The sequence below is a fragment of the Rhea pennata genome, chromosome 8, assembly GCF_028389875.1.
Source record: "Rhea pennata isolate bPtePen1 chromosome 8, bPtePen1.pri, whole genome shotgun sequence".
Lineage (NCBI taxonomy): Eukaryota > Metazoa > Chordata > Aves > Rheiformes > Rheidae > Rhea > Rhea pennata.
The window spans coordinates 25,623,442-25,640,920 of NC_084670.1; the positions used below are offsets into that span (position 1 = coordinate 25,623,442).

General features: G+C 37.7%; 1 protein-coding gene across 1 annotated transcript in view; it reads right to left on the reverse strand.

Moving 5' to 3' along the window:
* Positions 1–865: 865 nt before the first annotated feature.
* Positions 866–17,479, reverse strand: part of CRB1 (crumbs cell polarity complex component 1) — an 83,286-nt gene continuing 66,672 nt past the window's right edge. The window contains exon 12 of the mRNA XM_062581652.1: positions 866–1,081. Within this exon, the coding sequence (XP_062437636.1) occupies positions 866–1,081 (216 nt within the window). The remainder of the gene's footprint in view (positions 1,082–17,479) is intronic.

Sequence of the window (17,479 nt, forward strand, 5' to 3'; positions counted from 1 at the left end):
CATAAGAAACAATAGTTACATAAAATGGACCATCAACTAATACTGTAATGAGGAAGTGGCAGTAGTGCAGGTGCTCAGAATTTGTTTAGGATGTTTAAATTTCAGACCTTCTAAGAGTTCAGGTTACGTCCACTGGGCACTTTAGAGCGTAGTCTTTTGTACTTGCAGAAATGTGTCTCTTTTGTCAGAGGTGGAAAATGAAATTCTTTATGAAGAATGAAAATGAATTCAGTAAAAAGTGGTGGAGTAGGAGGTAGGTTGAGAGAACTGGATGAAAGAAAAACAATTTAATTTGAAATGTTTATTTTGCTTCATGGAGAGTTTTTTTCCTAGTTTCCTTTTAATCCCTGATTACAGAATGAAAGTAGATATGCTGAGACACAGCTCTACTGCTAAACCCTTTTGTAACAGAATTAAATTGTCTTTATTGTACAGGCTTATTTGATTTATCTGCATTGTCTGCAGCAGTGATTGCTATGCAGTCAAAGGAAAACACAAATGAGAAGCTGTTATTCATGTCGCATCTGACAGGCACTTACACGTATCCCAGAAGCCATTACTGTTTATAATGCCTACTGCTCATTACCAAGGCTGAAATTTTCAGTGCAAATAAAATTGTCCTTGCTTATGTTGGTCCAAAACAGTAATAATTGGCATTGGTTCACTTAAATACTAGAAGAACTCAAATGTTACTGAACTTAAAAAAAAAAAAAAAAAAAAAAAAAAAAAAAAGAAAAATTTGTAAGTCCAAAGTCATCACAGTCTTTAAATGTGTATTCCTGGTATCAGAATCAAAATGAACATATCTAACATATATACACTGTCCCCACTTCAGCCATCTTCCAGGATGGAGGAATGATTCTTCCTAAATCAGTCTTTCCATTGGCGGAGGCTGCACCATGTTCCACATCTCTACACGAGATCCCTCCTTCTCTTGCCGGCTGGGGCTGTAGGTCCCTTGAGTTGCCCGTTTATTGGCAGCGATGACTGAAACCACGACTGCCAAGAAGAGGATCAATAACAAGGCCAGCGTTACTGAGCCAATGGAGGTGAATATGTTCGAGATCAAGTCAGTTGTCAACTAGAAGGATTGAAATAATTGCAATATAATTCATGTTAAAAGAATACTGAAACACACTTGAGGTACCATGATAGGAAAAGAAAAATCATTCTAGGACTATGCACGAAAAAGCTACTGTTGAAGCACCATTTATTGGAAGTAAATTGGCCCTTCCAGATTTTATACTTTAGACACTGCTCTAGTGCTATTTAACACACAAGGCAGAGCTGGATTAATTTCATGTAATGACTCATTTCATTTGACAACTTCCTTTCTGTCTGAAAATCATCTGTGAGCTAATATGTCTGTAGACTGTTGTAGTAATTCAGGAGTTACTTGCTTAATCGTTTTAATAATAATTCATTGTCTGTGATTTGCTTGGGAACAGGTTATTGCTAGTCTTTACTACTGCAAGTCAAACATGAGCTGTTTTCACTGAATATTAGTCACATTTCTATTTCTCTTGCTGGAGGACTCAGATTTCTGGGAATACTTGTACTTACACATTCAAAATTTGCTTTCTGTAAATATTTTTTTAAAATATACTATTTATATTGACATTCCTGACAGTAAACTTTTTTACTAGCATACTTGCCTGAGTGCATCTGAAATCCATTTAGTGAGAAATTAGTATATTCTTATAAATATGTTTTAAGATATTCATCCAGCTCTTCTTCTACGTGTAGGCTTTGTACCTTAATCTACGGAAACACACCCAGTCGAGGATAAATGTAAGGATGCTAGGATTTTGTTTTTTTTTGTCATATAGTAGTAGAAAACATGAGGATGTCAGAAGTCAGGGTGTATAAACAAATCTTCCATTAAAAAACTTCAGACTAGAGAAGTCTTGTAGTTAGTAGATGATTGTTTTGTACATATCTATACATGTGCTTTTGTATGCAAAAAATGTTTCTGGTGATGGAAGCCAGACGGAAATGATGTGGTCACTACAGACAGAATGACCCTGGAAGGAACTGAACTTCTGGGCAGATTCTGCCATCATCTTTTGATTTGTATTACAAGTGACAACTGAACTGCTGTAGATGAATGTGTGCTTGAGGGTGAACTTTCAAATCCCCAAATATTTAGAAATGGGAAACAACAGATCAAACCCCATTTCACAGTTAGATACTACATGTTACAGAATATTCAAGTGACCTGCTTACATGAGATTTCTGAGGAAGTGCAGGTATAGTCCTGAGAATTATGATGATTTTGCATACAGTGATGATGTACTATAAGTGGACTTTATTTCTGTGCAATTGCCCTGTGTACGTTGTTTGGACACACACTGCTCAGATTCTTTTCTGGTAGAATGACAATGCCAGAGGAAAAATGTAAAATGTTAAAACAATCCTTCCTCCTTTTTTTTTTTTTTTTTTTCCCTCTCCACTTCCCCAGTGATGTAAAAGGTCCTACTGTAATACTAAAGGCAGGTTTGGCTCAGGGATTCTCTCTAGGGGATGCATGACCGGCTAGGGTATTATTTTCATCTGTCCTTGATGGCTGTGTATTATAGTTCCTGTGATATTTTAAAATATTTTTTTCTAATAGAAATAATCTATGCCAGGTAACTTGACTCCAACTCTCAAACAAGGTGACATGAAACATGTTGGTCTATTAAATTATATTGGATCAGGAAAGTCATTTCATCTTGAGATAGTGTAACAAGCTATATTTGAGATATGAGTTTCTTTTTTTATATTGTTAGATTTTAGGACCCTTGTTCCAGTTGTCTCAGGCAGACAGAAAATCTTCAATAGAAATTTTATTCCCAGAAGCTATATATTATTTTCATCATATACTTTGGTAAACTGAGGAACAAATAGTCTAAGCTAGCTGTTCCAAGAGTGGAGTAGAACTTCTGTGAACAAAATATCCTTCCACGGGCAAAGGGATGATATTTCATAATCTCTGATTTATGAAATTTTGGACTTATCCTTCCTTTCTTCCAGTCCATACTCTTGTAATTTCTATTGTAAATATATCTGTATCTATGAAGACATTTTCATTTACAGTATCTTTCAAATTCATTTAATTTTATTTTTAAAGATAAATTTTATGCAAAGGAGATGGTGAGAAAAAACAAAAACCTCTGAACTTTTAAAAATGCAATTACATATCTGAGCCTAATTCTTAAGTTAAAAATCACCATGGCAGGAAAAATTATTGTTCTGCATTAATTATTTATTATTGAAATCTTATCTATAGTGCACCAGTAGTAATTCAGTAGACATTTTGTTGCAGTTCTCATTTCTGTTTAGTAACTGTTATGGAGAAGAAAACTTCCTTGCATTTGCTTTGGTCAGCCAGTGAACTTGAGAAAACCATTGAAAATTGAAAATATTGCCTATGTATGCATTGGATAAAATATTACCTCTTGAGCCTAGTGCATCAAAAAACTACTCTTCTGATGAAAATCTACAAAGTTGTTTGGGGTAAACCATAATCAGATACATGGTGAACTTTGTTTCTGTGTTCACCTTGCTTCTAATTTCTAAATATAAATTTGAAAAAAGTGGCCCTTACACAGTCGTTTTGGGTGGGTTCTATTGATCCAAAAGATCTACTCTTCATGTGCCGTCTCCCTAGTGTGTCACTCACAGATCGCTGCCCAGGTTTAAGGCAGAGGTAGCCCCTAAGCAGGAGCAGCAAACACCTGTAGAATTGCCAGCACGCTCTGCAGTCTGGTCCCATCAAAAGCAACTGTTTCTTAAGTAACTGATTGTTGAACAGTTCAGTTCATTTGGAAAATGAATTGGCTGATCTGGGAAAAGAATCTCAGAAGTTCTGTATTGGTCATCTGTTTATCATGGTATTAGGTGAGGATGGCAGACAAGTAATAGTAACTGGTGATCCTGAAAAGAGAAGTCACTGAGCAGTATTTTCAGAAACATAGTGCTGCTGCTTAAGGCAATGGAAAAGAAATTTTTATTAGTGATCCTACGGTCACTATTTCTATTAGGGATCCTATTTTGCATAATGGTAGGGAATGAACTTCTTGAATTTTGTTTGAATTTAGTGAATAGCATCATCTGCAAAGGCAGGAGGAAATGCAAGAAAAATGTTTTGTCTTTTTTAAATCAAAGATTTTTTGGCTTGGGTAGTTTCATTTCAAAGCTGTTTTTTTAAAAGGTTTTAGAATTGTTAAACAAAAATGGATTAAAAGTTTTAGATTAGGTTAAGTAAACTATTGGATAAAGTGAAAATTCATCGTAGGGCTTGTTTTTGCTTTCCATTTGGCTATTGAGCGTGAAGATTAATTATTTAGCCTTGCTTACTTCATTTGTTTTGTAAATAAACAGATATTTGGATAAGAAAGGCCTAGTTGACAAGTCAAAGCACAGCAGCATTTATCAGTCTTTTATATAGATTATTTTTCTGTGAACAAGCCTTCTTCCAAACAGTAAAGTTATAACAAGAGAATATTAGGAATTTGCCATATACAAACATTTCCACAAGTTGCAAATATCAAAGGCAAGTGGAATAGTGCAATGGAGCCAGCAAGATACAAGGGCAGGTATTATGGGGCTCTTTCCTGTGTGTGTTTTACATCAACACGACTTTGCTGATCTAATCCTGCTTTATGCCAATATGAGGGACGAGAATTATAGCCCCAGGCGCCAAGTACTCAGCCAGAGTTAGGGAGAGAGAACAGGAGCTGTCTTGCCAGAGCAGCAATTGCTGTATGCGCATGAGAGGAGCAACACACGCTTCCTCTGGACACTGCCACCCTACTAGCTTTGCATAGGAGCGTGTCTTGGACCCAGGGCATGTGTCTCTGGGATGTGAAAGGAATTGCGTATTGCACTCTGAAAGCAGAAGCATGCCCCCGTTCCTGGGCATTAAGAGTTAATCAGCCTTCATTTCAGCACTCCCGTAGAAATATTCCTGATTCTGGATGCTTAGCAAGACAGAGACATCAACATGAGCTTTAAAGTAAAGGAGATTGCCAAGCCCTGGAGAATTCCCTTCTCTGTCATTCAGATGCTGTCTGCGAATTCGGCAGCTGCTTGTGTGCACGGGAGCTTTAGCTGGCGAAGTCTCTGGGTCCTGAGTCCTGACACCATTCATGAGGTTATCACTTCATTCACAGTAAGAAAATCTGATCCATGCCATCCAGATTTACTGCCCCCAAATCGAAACCATTTGTTAAAGTAATGAGGGATGATTGGCTCGAGTGGTCATAATCCATGTCAGAATTACTTTGAAAGGTTTAGGGGCATATAGGGATAATTTGAGTAGCCAAAGAAAAGCCATTAACTTGATTAAAAAGCCTATAGATACAGTGAGTATATTTCATTGAGGATTTACAACTGTCTTATCAGAAAATTATTCTGTTAAAGGTTGAATTCAAATAAGAATCTCAGTTCAAGAAGAAATCCAGTCAGTCACACACAAGTCTATTATAGTAAGATGCACTGATAACTCTATTGGGAGTCTACGGTTTGTTTTCAACAGCAGTAAAGCGACTACAAATCTACAGATTGATTTTGTTCCAATACAGGTACCTTAAATTAGCAGCACATGAAGTCCCCTTTTCTGTGATTTTTTTCCACCTTCACAAACAAGCACCTATTGATGTCCCTCACATCATCTATAAAAAGTAGCTGTTCTGCCTATATTGAACATCAGCCACCTGGTCCCAAGAGTTGTATTGACTTCACTGTTGGGTGCTTATTTGGACTTACGTAAACTGAGGAGACTCTTGTCTAGCTGAGCCAAATACCGCACAGGATTTTGGAAATTAGAAGCTAATTTTCTAATTCTGTATATATTAGCTAAATGCATTAACTGTTCACTTTTTATACTTTTTATGCTTTATCCTGGTTTCCTCCTTCATATTTTTGTCCATGTGGGCACTTACATTATGAGTGTAATTTTAGTTATTAGTCAGGCAATTTTCTTTTACCTATACCAGTATGTACAACAGAGTATATGAATTATTTATTCTCTTCTGCTTTTGATATCTGTGGCAACAAAGGAGGCAGTGCTCATGGGGTTTGTGGTGCACCACAGTTGATTTTCCACTGTTTGCCACTAGTGAGACCCCTGCTCCCAACTCTTTTTTTTCCTTCTGTCCACCTTATATGTCTTCAGTGTATCTTGTGGGCTTCAAAGGTGCATTTTCTGTGGCGCTCCCATTGGATAGTCGTTCTTGCTGTGTCTCTGCCTGAAGGAAGTCACACCTAGAAGTTACGATATTTGCTGTACTTTAAACCTCATGCCTATCAAGCTTCAGGATTATCTGATAAAATAAGTATTTTTGTTCTCTGAAATTGAGAAGCAGAGAGAGAAAATCCTGACCCATAAAGACAGCTGTAGGGCTGCTCTCTCATTTTGCCTTCTTAATGAATAAGAGCAAGAAGTCATCTTATCTAGAGCAACAAAGTGGTGCGAGATCCACCACCAGCTTTGCTGGGTAATTGTTTTCCTTTGGACATAATGTACCAGACATGTATTTCTGTTATTGAAATAGATCGCTAAATGTATTGGCAGATGGAATTTTTTCATGCATACAAACTATGAGTGGAAGACTGAAGATGTTTTACAGATTCTCTTTCAGGTGTAGGTGTTTTCTGATTGTGATGTGTGCAGTAGATCCAAAATATAATGCATACGTAGATGATGTCCCTTGAAGCTTGTTCTTTCCTGTTTAGGAAAGAATTGGATCCATTGGATCCATTAATTTTAGCAGAGTTTTTATAAGTTGATGAAAAAATGGGATTCAGAGTTTTCCATTGATACACCTTCAGTTAAACTTCACAGTTTTGATCTGCTGAACGTCTAGCAGTTATTCATCTAATTAATTCATGCATATCTTCAGATAAAAACAGCTTTTAAATTTTATTTATTAATTTCCTGTTACTTAATAGCTTCTGATGAATGGTGAATAGCTGTACATACAAAAACTTGCCTTCACATATCCAAGTTGCTTCCTCACTACTATAAATAGATATTTAGCCATTACCTATAGCAAAACAAGTAAGACAAGTAATACAGTTAGTGTAAGTAATTAGGTGAGTAATCCTTCTTTATTTTTCTATTTTGATGAATATTTTTGCCTGAATATTTTCTTAAAATGTCTTAGAAGAAACCATATTCACCACCTTCTCTAATATTTATTTAATTATAAAATGTAGTTTGAATAGTTTCTTAGTTGAAACATGACAGTTTGAATGAAAGAACTTCTTGAAACCATCAACAGTTAGCTTTCATAAAATTGCTTTTAAAACTAAAGCATAAATACAGAGAATTATTGTTAGCAGATAAAATAATAACTTGATCATCTGGACTGACTAGTTATAGACTAGAAAAATGCAATCTGTCTTGTCAAGGGATAATTACTTTCATCTGCAGTGTCCTGTGAGAAAACGAAGAAGTCAGAAATCTAGGGTTAACTGGGCTTGCAAGGAAAGGAGTGCTGCTTAAGCCTTCCTTCTTATATTTGAAATCACACTACTGTGACACTATAGAAGTTAATGAGGAAGTTTGCTCTAATTATGGTGGAGCAAGAAACTGGAAACTGAACATGGAGCACTCTAAAATGTTGCAACTAATTGTAAAAGAGACTTCAGTTAAAACAAGGTTGTTATCCACACTGGCCTTGATCTTCCAGTCAGATCAGCTTACACAGATATCTTCTGTTTACAGTATTAGTGTTCTGAACGTAGCTTTTCAAACTCGAAAGCTCACTTTTAGGAATTTGTCTCTAAAGAACAGGCTACATAGAGTAACTATAATTTCTGTAACTACTTGTAATCTTATTGCCTGGCTTATGCCAGGCATAATGCTTAATGGAAGTGGTCCAGCCACGAGAACAGTGGTATTCAGAGCATCTGGGATAGGTCTGTCTTAGGCGGAAGAAATAGTACTTCTTTGGCTACGCAACTGAACTTGAGCTCAGCCATGCACACGAGAAAGCCCTTAGCTACATGCTTGATTGTAATCAGTCCCTTACGCTCACCACATGATATTTTACTGGATCAGTATCTCACAGGACAGAATTAAATGCCTTTTCTCTTAGACAGCTATGGGATGGTTATCTACAGAGAAATGATTTGGCTGGCAGTTTGGGAAGCAAGCTGCCATCAAGCTGGGGGCTTTTAGAACATTCCTTGATAACATTTCTGCAGCAACTGCCAGTGCTAATTTTGTAAATGTGCTCCAGCTCTTTTTAAGATCATCATGCTGGTGCAGCACAGATTAAGTGTGCAGCTCCAATGTGTTGTTACGAGATGCCTTTTAAAATTCTATTGACAGCCTGTGGTGTAAAAACTTAACCATCTGCTACAATCTGAAAGGGTAAGAGGGAAAATTTATAGCTGGTGTAAACCCAGGCAAATCATGCTGAGGAGGAATTTGTCCCAAAGCTGCTAAGTCACAGACAAAACAAATAATATGACAGTGTTTTAGTAAAGGTGTCAGTCTCCAGGGCGTATCGTCCCTTTTCAGTTTGGGAAAAGCTTTGGGGTATCATACATAATTATTATTTATACATGGGTAACAGTATATCAGGTGTTGTCTCTCCACAGGGTATACCTGCATTACAGATTTGAAAAATGAGACTCTCTGAGTAAATCCTGGGGATGGATCGAAGGCTTGCCAGGCACACATCTTGGGAGGAAGGGCTGGATAATATTTAAAATCAAAAGAATATTACTGTAAACAGTATCTTTCTATCACTGCCCTGTGTCTAGCTGTTTTGAGTTTACTGCTTTTATATAGTTGCCATAATAGAAATGACCCCTGGAAAGGCGCTTGGAAGAACTCACAGTAGTGGCCTTTGAGGAAGAGTGTTCCTGCTGTTATGGGAAAAGAGAAGCGGGTGGAGGTGGTCAACGAGTTAAACCCAAAAGCAGGACAAGAATAGGAAAAGATGCTACAGTGCTGAAGATCAGGGCAGATGGCTCTTGAGAAGAAAGATTCAACAGACAGAGTGAAATAGCTAAAATGAAAGAAGAAAGAAGAGTAAATTTAAAACCTGCTTTCTTCATTGACTGTATAGTGTTGAGTAGACCATTGTGTGAAGGATGATGCTCTAACACTGAAGACGATTCTGGTAAGAATGACAACATTTGGATGTAAGAACTGGGCAGGAAATGATAACACATGCTATCAGTGTTATGCTAAGGTGATACTAAGCCATTTCCAATGCAAACTTTTGACTTTCAGAATTTTACACATTTTTTTTCTGTGATTCTAGATGCTGATCTTTTCCGTATTAGGGAAAAACATGAGAAATCTTGCTGAGGTATTTGCATCCTGGCAGTACAAAGTCCGTTGAAGTGAACACCTGCATGTTGTTTCCCGTCCCTACTATGTATCCTCATGTGTTGTTTTCACCAGGTGTGATTCACTTGTTTTCTATTATTCATTTCAGTCGATTTAAATGGAGTTGCGCAATCTGAATTGAGGGCACAGACTTGGTTGCTCAGTTTAGAAAATTTTCAGTACTCAACACTTGAGCTAAAAGATCTCTTTAATTAGTGCTGTTAGTGGTAGAAGCTCTTTTATTTCTGAAATCAGATCTTTGAAAAAGCACTAAATATCTGTTGAAGACCAGCATCACATGCAGAAGCAGGCACCTTCTGTGGGCCTTAGTCCCCGAGTTTGGCAATGTGAAGCCAGTTTGTCGATCTGCCCCTAGTTCCTGCTTCTCTGTAACAGTTGCTGCAACATACAGTGAAATTGTCGGTTCCTGCCTCTCCCTGCTTTCTGTAGGGACAAGAAGCTGCTCTGTCCAACAGCAAACTATAAAGGGGCCAGTGGAGCACAGTATAGCTGGATCTGAGCTATGATTCCTGTTTTATTTCATAACTGCAACATCCCTACTTCTCTGCTCACCAGCTATGCTGACTATTTCAAAGACTTTCCATGAAATCCTTCTTCCTATTTGCTAAGCTTCTGCAAAACAGCCATGTGTTGCTACCTAGCATTAATATGATGCTGTCAAGTGGTGATGAAATAAGTAGCTATGTGGCTGTTTCACACTGTCAGACAGCAAGGTATCACGTCAACAGCTAGCCTTTGCTGGGTGCAGCACTTAGATTGCAGCCATCTCTTGCTTCCAACTGTAAATATTAATGGTGCAAGATAGACCTTTATTGACTACGTGATACTTGCCTTAGCACAGTACATGACACTGTCACATTATTTAGCTAATTATATTCCTTGATAACAACTTTGAGTATGTTTTTATCCTGCTGGCTTTTTTCTAGTAGAAAGTTGGTAACTGTTACTATGTTTAGGCTTCAGTAGAGACTTTGGAAGAAATGCATACCTGAAAAGTATAAATGAAATTGTTAAAAATATATATATACCTTTACACCTGTAACTACTCTTTGAAGCTCTGTTTTAATCTGGATTCAGGATTTTGATTTGCTAGTGAAGTTACTGAGCTTTGTTTGTCTGACTGACGGATGGATTGTTTGTTTAGCCCACCTCCATCTGGTTGATAGGAATGTGTGGGTCTGTCTCTGCCTGGGAACCTTAGCCCTGTACTTAGGGATTCTCAGATCAAGAGCTGCATACCCACTGTAACATCTAGTCATTGTATTAATTTTACCAGAATTCAATAGATTTGTGTCTGAATGTGGTCTGGATTAAGCCAGAAGTTGTAATTGCTTTTTGGATATTTGCTGAAGATGGAAGTAATTCATGGGGTCTATTTATATGTTATAGCCAGCACTGTACATAAGAAAAAGGACTCAAAATGCTTTAGAATAGTCTCAACTTTTTACTCCGTGCTTTTACCGTACTGCCACCTAAAGATAAATATCAGAAAACGCGTTGTAATTCAGATTAGAGAGAATTATTCTAATGTGCTAGGAAGTAGTTGCAGACAATTGTCAATGTCTGTGTTTTAAGAGGATGTCCTATGCTTTCAGATTTTTTAGAAGATTGTCCTGCTTAAAGATAGGAAAAAAATTGGTAGTTCAGCTAACTTGGCTTATCTCTGGTCCTCTAAGACAAGGCGTATTGAGTATGAGTGTGCCTTGGCTATGATTAATTTAGATCTGTGGGCTTCTCAGTACAGGAGGAACACTGAAAGTAAAGCATTTCTTACAGAGCATGGAGTCAAGTCAAAATCCACTTTATCTGTGGATGTAAGCTACTTCTGCTATATCTCACCCTTTCAGTTTTGCCTTCCTCAGATATCAGAATTATTGTCTGCTTAAAAAAGGCAGTCTAAACATTCTTCCTGCTAAACTTCATTCTTAATAGCTTCAGTCTTAAATAGCAGCTTTCAGTTTGGAGATCCCCTTTACAACAGGTTAATGTCCTCTGGTCAGGGAGAGAAGCACACGTGAAGCACACGATAGAGACGTGATGAGCTTATGATCAGTCAGGCAGCCAGTGATGGAAATGGTTTTGTATCTCACTGCCTCCATAAATACCTGCCCTCTGGACCTACCCAGAGTCTAACACTCCCATTACAAATGAGGAAGCAGCAATATCTGGCTGATGATTTATCCCTGAGTCTCAGTCTCTGAGACTCAAGCCTGTCATTTGCTTGATGCTGGTACAGCAGCTAGGACACTGAGGCCTGCCTGAGGCCCTGAGCAAGAAAATCTGAATCTGGTACTTCTGCGACTGAGCATTTTTACCATACAAGATTTCTCTTTGGAGTGAAGTATCATCTTCTCTGTTTAAACTGCAAGAATAATGCACTTACTAATAAATTACTCATATACACATATTATGAATTTACAGTCTGAACTTATTTTTAATCTCCCATTTCTGCAACAACTGAACTATTATTTATTTTCTAAGCAAGAGGACCTGTGCTCTGTCTGAAGCTGACCAGTCAGCCGCTGCTCTGAGGGCAACTGCTGTAGAGGAGAACGTTGCTGCCTCTACTGGGCTGCTGCCTGAGGGCCCAGCTCCGCACCCGGTGGGGATATTGCTCAGTAAAGAATGCTGAAGGCCCTTGCATGACGATTTAAAGTTGTCTGAGATACTGAAATGATTTGTCTCCATCATTCTCATCATTGGCAGTTGCCCCAAACCAATGACGACCCATTTCTTCTAAGTCAGTGTGTGCCTGCTTTCAAATGCCCAGGCAGTGGGGGCAGAGCAGGTGCCACTGTCCATCCTTGTGCATCTAAGATCTTTTTGAAGTTTCCAATATTTTTATTTTAAGGAGGAATATTAACCATGCACATATGTAAACAAAAGGCAACTGACCACTAGCAAGCTAAAAAGACTGTGGAATTAAACTGAAACTAAAGGCTTCCCAAGACTGTTGAACAACTTGCTCATAGGGTTTATTGGTTTTGTCTTAAGCACAGGAATAACTAGGAGTTTGTATAAATAGGAGACTTGTGAGTAAATGCCAAGAAATGACATGTTAAGTATTCAAGCACCCAACCTACAGAATGAATTTTTCTGTACTTCATGCAAACAGTGGAGTCAAATTTCCATGTTAAATTACTGCATGATTAAAATTATTTGTTATTCAGTTATTCTAAGATTCTTCCATATAGCACTGAGGAACTCTTTGGATTTATACTCAAGTGTTTTCTTAAGATATTTCTGATCTCATATTTATTGCAAGATCAGTAAGGTAACTATGTAAGTTATATATATTTTGGTCATACAGTAGCAATTTTTCCTGGAACAATGCTTCTAGTTCCTCTGTTACAAGTGTTTTTGGAAGAAGATAAAGTTGTCATGAGCTAGGAAGTTTGGATTCAGATCTTCTCAAGGTGAAATATGTTGTTTCAGGTTTCTGAGTCAGGCCAGTTATACTTGGATTCGGAAGCTTGCATGCAGACTTGGAGTCTTCTCCAGCAGCGGGAGAGGTAGTTGAGTACTGAAGAGAAACATCAGTTCCATGCTAATTCCAATCTACTGTGTCAGAAACTATTGCTTAGCAGCAGGTTATACCAATAATGTGTTTTTTTTTTTTTTTTTTTTTTTTGGAAGTGTCATGGTTAAAATATCCTGGGGTAATCTTTGGCAGATTGTGGTCTCTCTTCTCTCTCTGTTCAGCTCCCAGTGGAGGACAACATAATAACACTTCGGTACCTTACAGATGTGCCATAAGTGTTCACTTAAAATGATTAAGTCATTCTTACTGAGCTAAGATACAGTCCAGGTGTTCAGTACTGTCCTAATCTGTGTGATTTTTACAAATCCATTATACTTAATTTTCCTGCTTGTGTCATTTCATTTCCCTCAGCATCGCTGTCTACATTCCTCTGCTGCTTTTAACTTTAAGCCTCCAGGATCTCCTTGGGAAACCACCTTTCTGTTGGCTTCGAGGAATGTTATGCAATACTGCTTTTCTTTGGGAATCATCTCTGCTCTGGATTATTCAGAGATGTCCTCATGAATTACTGAGCTTCTCTGGCAGTACTGAAAGTATGAGCAAAGAACTGTATGAAGATTATAACTTAGAAATGTGTAGAAAGCAACAAATTAGGCCAGCTTTTACTAGTGGTTTTAGGCCTATCAGGAAAAGTATGTCTCATTTTTGCGTGTATCAAAAGTAAGCATTTTCTTCTAGTCTGAATGATTTTTGCGTTTGATTAAAGGAAACAATAAAATAAGAAAGAACCAGATGGAAATTTCTGTGAGACACAGCACACCATGACTGGTGTGATCCTCCTGTGTAATATGCTGCACTAACTCACAAAAAGGTCATCTTTGAGATAAAAAACAGTTGTTCAAAAAACAGCAGTTGCATCACTATGTAAACTCTGTGGAAGAGGAGTATACCTACATACTCATTTCCCTGAGGGATTTGAGTCGGCCCAGATCAGAGGACTAAATGTTTGGCTCTGAATTTCGTGAATATGAACAGAAAGTAGCCATGGAGAAGATGTGATGTTGCCAGGGCCTCTTGATGCGTACCCTTCCTACTTCATTTATTCAGATTGTGAGATTCTGTTTTTTTTCTCACCAGGATTGCAGCTGTGACTCAACGAGTGCCAGCCAGGTTTACTGTGTTCAGACTATACATCCTTTTCCTGGATAACTAGGAAAAAGCAACAGAGGAGAAAAAAGTCTTGTCATCAGACTATCAGCAGGGCAACTGCACGTTTATTTTTGCCCACAAACCGTTACTACTTAGACAAGACAGAGCAGAGAGTCCTGTCCCTCGGAGGGATAAGAGCTATGCAGCACTTAAATGTTACAAACGTTGTATCAGACAGCGCAGTTCTCCCTAAGGCTCTGAGCTCGTTTCTCTGAGTTACACTCCAAAGAGCCTGCTGTGTTCAGAACTGGCTTAGCAAGTTTAAGTCCAGTAGACAAGATTCTGGTCCAGTACCCACTGGCGTAAAGAGAAATCTTTCCATTTAAGTAACAGATAAATTAGACTGTAAACTATTGATGTGCTTAAGAATCTCCACAGTTCCTATCCCAGTCTTTTGCAGTGTCTAGCAAGAGCCAAATGTGTCTACAGCAATGCAAAATCTGCTCAAGCTAAATAATTACAAAGGTTTTTAAAGGGCACAGCTGCTGCTTCTCTTGTCCTTTCCATTAAATTACAGCAGTGTCAACTTTTTCAGTACTCTCATTCCTCTTGAAAAGGGAATAATCTGTTCTCCCAAATATTCTTTGAATAAATTTGAGGACTTGTTTTTGATGCACATTTAAGTACAAACAATCTCAGATATATATGTAACAAGCTCTGCCTCTCATTTAATTGCCTCTGTGTATCAAACCAGATAAATACTCCTGATCATTTGAAACCAAAATACTTCTCAGATCTTCAAGAAAAGGAAATTCTTTTTATTGCTTTTTTAATGGAAAAATATTCCAGAAGCTCAGTAAAGTGTGTAAAATTTTTCAGACATTGTTAGGAATGTGATTTCTTAGCAAGAACTGAAAAAGGCTCTGCACAAGAATGTACTTTACATGCACAGTTTATCAAGAGATACATAGGCAGATGAACATGCCAGCCTTGTTTTATCTGGAAACATTATGGTTTCATGGACCTTGGGGATAGTAATCTTAAGCATGTGATTATTTTCTGAGGTATTAATACTATTCTACAAGATGTATTTGTTATCCTGAGCTAATCTGTTGATGGTATTAATGAGCTATAGAGCTAACAGTAAAAATAAAATAGTGGTTGGATTTTAAGATCATGGTTCCCATTTAGGCACCTGAATAAAAGTGTTATCCAAACAGTTTAAACTGCATCCAAAAGGTTATCCAAAGAGCTTAAACTGCAGTACCTAAGAAATTTCCTTCTACCTTTACCTGCCACTCTATATATAAAAACAGATTTAAGATGCAGGGAACTGTTGGTCTTTGTAATTGTAATGGCAGTGAATGAGCTTACTTTGAAACCACTTCAGTCCTAATCCTGCAGGAAGCTCCATGTAAAGCCTCACCCGCTCCATGTAAAGCCTCACCCGCATCTGAATTCTCGTAGTGCTGGTGAACAGGACAAGCATCGAATCCCAAGAGATTGCTGCCATCGTGGTCTCATTATGAGTGAGTTACCTTTTTCTTCCTGTAAGCATTCAGGTGAAAACCTGCGCTATATTTTTCAGCTTGCAGATGAGGTTGCATTTTCTTTTCTTTAGAAACTTTTGGTCAGTTAAGCTATTTGTGATTTATGGAATTAGAACAAATTTATAGTCTGGTTTCAGTCAATGTTTGGCCAAGTTGTCCAGAAAATAGAAAGCATTGTGTTATGTAAAAGTGAAAGCACACAGGTGATTAGTGCCTGCTATTGGAGAAACACTGTGTTTTGGTATTAAACATCTAAAAGATGATAAACATCTATAAAAGATAAAAAAAGATAAACAAATAAAAATAAAAAGATAAACACCTATATTTGTGAAAAAGTTCTGAAAATTTACCACTGAACATCACCTCAGTGGAAAATACAAATAAAAGACTTTTTAATACTTGCAGCGAAATAATTTTCTCCCATATTGTATTTTAAAAAGCAATGTAAATGCAAAGGCAAAATTTGGGCATTCGATTAGAGTAGATAGCAGTAACCAGAAATGCCAGAATGTTGGTTCATGTTTGGATAGTCCTTAGGAAGAGGTCAGATGTATACCATTCATCTACAAAGATAACTGAAGGCAGAAGTATTTGTGCCTTCTCTTACCAAAAAAGCAAGTAAAAATAGAGCATTGTTTTTTTTTATTTAATTGTTTCAAAGCAACTTCCAGAATCCCTTCTGTAGTTGCTAAGCCTGCCATGTTACTGGAAAATAGAAAAAATAGATTAAAAAAACCAAACAAACAAATGTTAAATCTCATAAACTCTATGAGAAAAAGATGTAAAATTTAGCATTTGAACAATACAGGCTTGGAGTACCTGAATTTGTTATAAAGTGAGCAATGACTGAAGTAAATGCCCATGTGATGTGAATGTGAGTCTACAGGGAAAACATCAGAAGGTGAGAAAAAGGAAAATGATGCCATTGCAACATAAAGGATGGTGTACAGACAAAATGTGTTAGTCTGAATACTAAACGTGTTATGTGAATACTGCACTTGAGCTGATTCCTATACTGCAGAGTGTTATGCTGTCATATGTCATCTGGGTTCCCCTTTCTGCTTATATTTACCACGCACATTAAATATTCAACCGCTTTTCACTGATGCGTGCAGTAATGCAGGCCTTGTGAGGAGCCTTCTTGTCTTTTCCTGCTAAGACATATTAGATAACCTTATTGTCTTTGCATCCTAATGTTATGACACATTAAATATGTTTCTTGCAATATCTGTTTAAAATTTTTAGTTAAATCCCGTGTGTAGAATAGAGGCTAATAGAAAATAGCAAAGGATATAAAGGCCTGTTCTGCTTTGAAAAACAACTGTAAAAATGGTATTGTGACATTTCCAATGACTTCCAGAGCAGAACGGCTCATTTTATAAATCTAAGGATGTTTCTTCTTACTCCACATTTGACCTGGCAAGGGAAGGGTTCTTTCTGGCTCATACCATCAACAGTAAAGATTCTGCCATGATGTGCGATCTAGAATTACGTGAATGACCCCAATAAATTCCAGATTTTCTCCTACTCAGTTGTGCTGACTCTGCTAGGCTGATAAAAAGAGCAAAAACTTATTTCACTCAATGAAATAAGATTATTTTAATGAACTATCATCAGACTGTAAAAGTTCATCTATGACACTGAGAGCTTTCTTGTAGGAAGGTGCTGGTGAGGATAAAATGAGAAGTATCAGTATCAGAAGTATCAGGGAATGCCCTTATAAGCAGACCCTGTGTTACACAGACGAGGCTGCCTGCTTCCTTCCCGCAGCCTCACCCCTTGCTCGACCTTTGGAGCACCATGAAAGCCAATAGTTGAGAGCAGACTGCTGCTCCCTGGTAGCAATTCTGACCCATGTCCCACACCTCGTCTGAGAGAGAAAGCTGGCAAGAATGCATCCTGGGCTGGAGGCACTATCATGATTGCTGAAGGTTGATAGTGTCA